A 4994-nucleotide genomic window follows, 5' to 3' on the forward strand; every position below is an offset into this window, starting at 1 on the left:
AAGTCCTAAAACAGACACACACTTCAGAGAGAGAGAGAGAGAGAGAGAGAGAAGGAGAGAGAGACGCATCCAATTGTGCCTCACACACCGCCTCTTATGAGAGTGTCCAAAACCATGAATTACAACCAACCGTTCCGTGGTGTGTCCACCTCACCCCACTGACCCCCAACTGGATCTTCCCTTTCCCAGCGGTGACACTGGTTGTGCGTGACGACAGCAGCCGCTCTGTTTAGAGTGAAGGGTCTAAACTTTTTGTTTACATCATCTGCGGATGAGGACACTAGAGTTTTGAGTGTATTCAAACTGCTGCAACGCACCATCTCAGAGACACAACGAAACCAGCTGTTCAGCCAGGGCAGTGACGCATCCTCACTCAACCTTTATCCCACTCAGTACTTAACCATCCACTTCAGGCACAGTGTACATCTGAGATACACGGATGGGTGACGCTTCTCAACAGTGTCGAGAAGCGCCATAATCTGGCGATATCAATGTTCCTGGAGATTTTTTTACATGTCAATTTGTATGGTCTGGATGAAATACAGATCCCCCCAACACACACACAAATACACAATGCGGGGCAAATGTTGAAATAAACAGCCATGGTGCTTTTCAATTGCAAATAAGAACAAGGCGGAGGGGGGATCAAGGGAATGAAAAAGGCTGGGAAAGAGGAAAGGGGAGGCCACTACAGAATGTTAGTGTATAGAGAGTGGAATCTTTGGTTCTGGTTTAGCACACTTATCAGGTCTCCTCAACAAGCCAGCCCTTTTGAATAGAGATGTGCCGGACATTAGCTGGAGGCCACCCAGAAAGTTCTCCTGTAGGCTACCCGACACTTTAGTGTAGCCTACTGATGGACCCATTCCACACCAAACACACCAAAACCTGCCATAGATATAGTTTAGACTGTAAGCCACTAACTTGTGTCCAGACAGGCAAGAGAGAAGAAAGTTAGCTCAAGAGAAGTCATGTGATTATGCATGTCAAGAATATTTTCACATCAGTAGAAGAAAGACTACCAAATCAGTAGCAGCAATTTCAGGAAAGTTCAAGCATCATCATCATCATTATCAGTGAAATGTTACTTCCTTGACTTAGAGCTTGTGTCCTGTCTCCATTGATTTAGTTTTAAATTACATCAAACACAACCATTCTGAAATATGAATAAGGACGACCATGGCAAAGCCTATGAATTAAACATGGAGCAATAGAACAGAAGGGATCGTGAATAGCTAAATGGAGGGTATCACTCGACGTGCCATTAGAGTCATGCTTACACATTTAGGTAGACATAATATTAACGTAGATTGATGAGTTGGACCTTCCTGCCTTCTTTAGCCTAAAAAGGCAATTTTTTAAGGCCAATGACGTGCGCCAGGTAGACCGAGCATCCCCTGCTATTAATTTGTTGAGATTGACCGGTAGCCTATTCTCTTCCTGTCTGCGATGGACTAAATCTACGTCACTTTGGATAACGACAAAAGCAGCTGGCAGACAAGTAAATAGAGTGTAGCCTACTTCTGCAAAATAACACTTTGTTGTGTTTTAATAGGAAATCTCGGCTATGAATATGTAACATATTTTGACAATAAGCTATGTTGGGTCATAACAAAGTTTTCCATGAATGGCAATAATGTATTGCTTATATTAAGGTTGAAAAAGCAACTCAAAAATGTGAACCAATGTTAACTGCATACACATCTGTTCACAACACAAAAAATACTCGATGTCCGCGTTGTTTCAACCATTTCAGAATAAAGCAAAACTTTTAGTATTCTGGTGACAACGGGGTCGTAGGCTATCCAACAAAAACATAGCGCTTGGTGACACTGAAAAGTAACAGCTGAGCTTGAAAGTCCGCTGAACTGTCATCTTTTGAGTATTCATGGTAACTCCTGATGTTGGTTAAGTAACGGCGATACAAAAAAAGAACGGTAAATAGCGTAAGAAAACACTGATACTGTTTTCCGTTTAGTGCTTCTGGATCTCTGTTTGCTTCGCTGCTGTCATCCACAATAGACATGCCAACTGGCCGAAGAGTCGCAAACAGTCAACAGCGTTTCGTGGCATGTCCAAAATCCACGTATTAATAGACAGACTTACCAGCTTTACATGGATCCTTGTAGTCGATTGCCTCTGAAGAAGCTGAAGGTTCCACATAGAAGCTTGGCTCCAAAGCGTCCAAATCGATCGCTAATATCAAGCGAAGGCTGAATAGAAGAAACAAACACCTCGTTGTGAGATCCATGATTCTGAAGTCGGGAATACAGCGAAAGAACAGAAATAGAGAGGTAAAGAGGAGGATGAGCGAGAGAGAGAGAGAGAGAGGTAGAGAGAGGGAGAGAGAGAGGAGAGAGAAAAAATGGGAGGTTTGGGGGGAAATGAGATCTCTCTTGAGGGCGGGTTTAAACACACAGCTCTGCCTCCCTACAATGTCTTGATTCTGGGGCAGAGATTTGCTCTTTCACTCGGGCTCTGGGCCAGCGCATAGCTTGCAAACTTTGCAAAACGGAGACCGTGGAACATCTCACACGTCGTCGACACATCTTCCTGGGAGTGTTAAGACTGTAGGATAGGATGTAGTTCAAAGACCGATGTAAGATGTTGCGTGCACTGAAACATTGTCGCGGACAAAAAATATATAATTGAATAATAACTAAAATAAACAGATGTCCTGTATTTTAGTTCGACACATGAAATGACCAAGGCGCTAAATGGAAAGTTGTGCGTAATATTTGATTGTCATATCTTAGGCCGAGGTTCAGCGTCTCCCCAAACATTTCTGCTGTCCTTCGTTTTTTGGACCTAGAAAAAATAGTCAGCTGGAAAGAGTTAATCAAATGGGCTTTGTTCAGCTGACGAAGACGCAGTTGTCCAACCTTCTGTGGTGGTGGTGGGCCTTCTTCTGTTATGTCAGTGAGAGACGAGTAGGCTAGTCAGCTTTGAGGTAATGTAAGTGTGCCTAAACGACTTTGAAAATATATAAAAACTCACTAAGTAAAAAAAAAAAGATAGATTGGTTAAGCCATGCTTTAATCTGTTTTATTCTGCTGTCAGCGTTGCCTGCACGGCGATGAGGCGCTCTGTTCTCTAGGGCACGTTTGTCACGGTATCATTCACGTGAGGCATCAGTCTGTGGCCTTTTGCCGATGCTCCCCTTGAGTTTGTTACTATAGAAACCTCCCACAGTGTCGTGAGACTGGATACGAGTTCATTTAAAGCAGGACGTGAATATTGTTGTTGTTTTCTTTCTGAAACTGTTGTTAAATGATGCTTTGCCATGTGTGAAACAGGAACAATTACAGGGTACATAAACCACAGTTGCCTCCTGTTTTAAAAAGTAACCTTGACCTATATGTTTTTTAATAAAGGTTGGAAGCATTTCTCTTTAGTGTCATAAACTACCAGCACCTGCCATTTTTGTTGTTCTTATTATAACCTATGCATGCAGATGTGCCGCGTTGTGTATTGAAAGAACTATGTCAAAGATGAGCATGTCTTTGTGTATGAAGACATGGTCTTTACTGGGCTAAAATGATATGCTGTTTCACAGAGGCATGATTACATGGCAGCTTGCAGCAACCCAAAGACAGCAAACACTTTTTATGAACTCTGACTGACTAGCCTGCAGTCTAGCTACCTGACTACTCTGTTGAAAGAAGAAGAATCACAACCAGCAAATAGGTTTTGCTGGTTGTGAATCTACCTGAGACTGGTGTGCTCTTGCAGATCAAGCTATAGGTTCAGGATCTGAAACACAACATACGAGGTCTAGAGTGCTATATTAAGTCATGAAATCTTTCCTCTACATAGCTCTATTGCTTTTCTCACATGGTTCAAACAAACAAATATGGAAGGAGCGAACAGGTTGGGGATATATCATATGTTTTATAGGATGTTTATGACATTGTGCTGAACAGATGCAGTATGTCACAGTAACTTCACCATTACTCAGTGATGGGTGATTGAGAGTTTGAAGCGCCACCTGTAGACAGCAAAAAGTACTGTCACAGTGTTTTTCATGATCATAAAATTCTTCAAAATCCATCCTTAGTGAACAGAGAAAGCTAACTGTCCTGACTGATAATCAAATGGTTCACTCAGACACACACACACAAACACAAATCCCTACTGTATTCTATGAAATATCCTTATGCAGTGAATTACAAAAGTAGTGGTATTCATGAGAGGCAAACTCTCAATGAGCCATTTATCTGATTTGAACAGTAAATCCAAAACAGTGAGGATATTTCTTCAATATGTGTGCATTAGACGATAAAATTAGATAGCAGTTTGAATTCACCAAGCATGCAGTCTGTACCGAACAGCTTGATGGTGTAGATAGAACCCTAATGTGCCTCTTTTGTTCATCTTTCATACACAGGGAACATTGCTATCTGATAATAGATGGTGTGCAATTAGATTCATGTCATGCTTTTTATGTATCAAATATCTCGAGGAGAGGGATTTCACCAGTTTTTAAGCTGATGGATGCACATTCACCCTTCAGTACTTCAATACACACAACTGAGCATCCATTTAGTCTCATTAAAATTTAATGAGCTGTGTTGACATTTCGTGTCACTTGCTGCGCCTCTACTCAAGTCAATTAGGTGGTATTAAACTTATCAAGGACCCAAACCACTCATTATCCCAGCTCTGCTTTTTTTTAGCCTTCCAGCGCTAACAACTGTTATCATAACCATTATAATCATCATACAGATTACCCTTCTCCAAAGCAAATGCCGTTGGATGAAAAAAGAAGCATCTGTGCAATTAAATGCAGGGCTCTCAGTCCACTCCAGTTTCCTCTATACAGTGGGACTAAATAATATTCTGTGTGGAGGAAATGTTAACCGTACTGTAGTTCTTCAACAGCTATCGGTCTAAATGTAGTTTAAGTTAAATTTATATTCTATAGTAGTCAATGTAAATTATACGTAAAATAGAGTCAGTATGAGTGTTGGAGATAATATTCAACCGAGTCTTAA

The 4994-nt window shown here is 41.3% G+C and overlaps 1 protein-coding gene across 1 annotated transcript in view; it reads right to left on the reverse strand.

Annotated features, from left to right (window-relative positions):
* The window catches only part of bmp1a (bone morphogenetic protein 1a), a 47052-nt gene extending 44259 nt beyond the window's left edge, over positions 1–2793 (reverse strand). Inside the window, 1 exon segment of the mRNA XM_048243906.1 lies at positions 2107–2793. Coding sequence (XP_048099863.1) covers positions 2107–2251 — 145 coding nt within the window. The 5' untranslated portion in view covers positions 2252–2793.
* Between the last annotated feature and the right edge of the window lie 2201 nt (positions 2794–4994).

Source organism: Alosa alosa, chromosome 5 (assembly GCF_017589495.1).
Source record: "Alosa alosa isolate M-15738 ecotype Scorff River chromosome 5, AALO_Geno_1.1, whole genome shotgun sequence".
NCBI lineage: Eukaryota > Metazoa > Chordata > Actinopteri > Clupeiformes > Clupeidae > Alosa > Alosa alosa.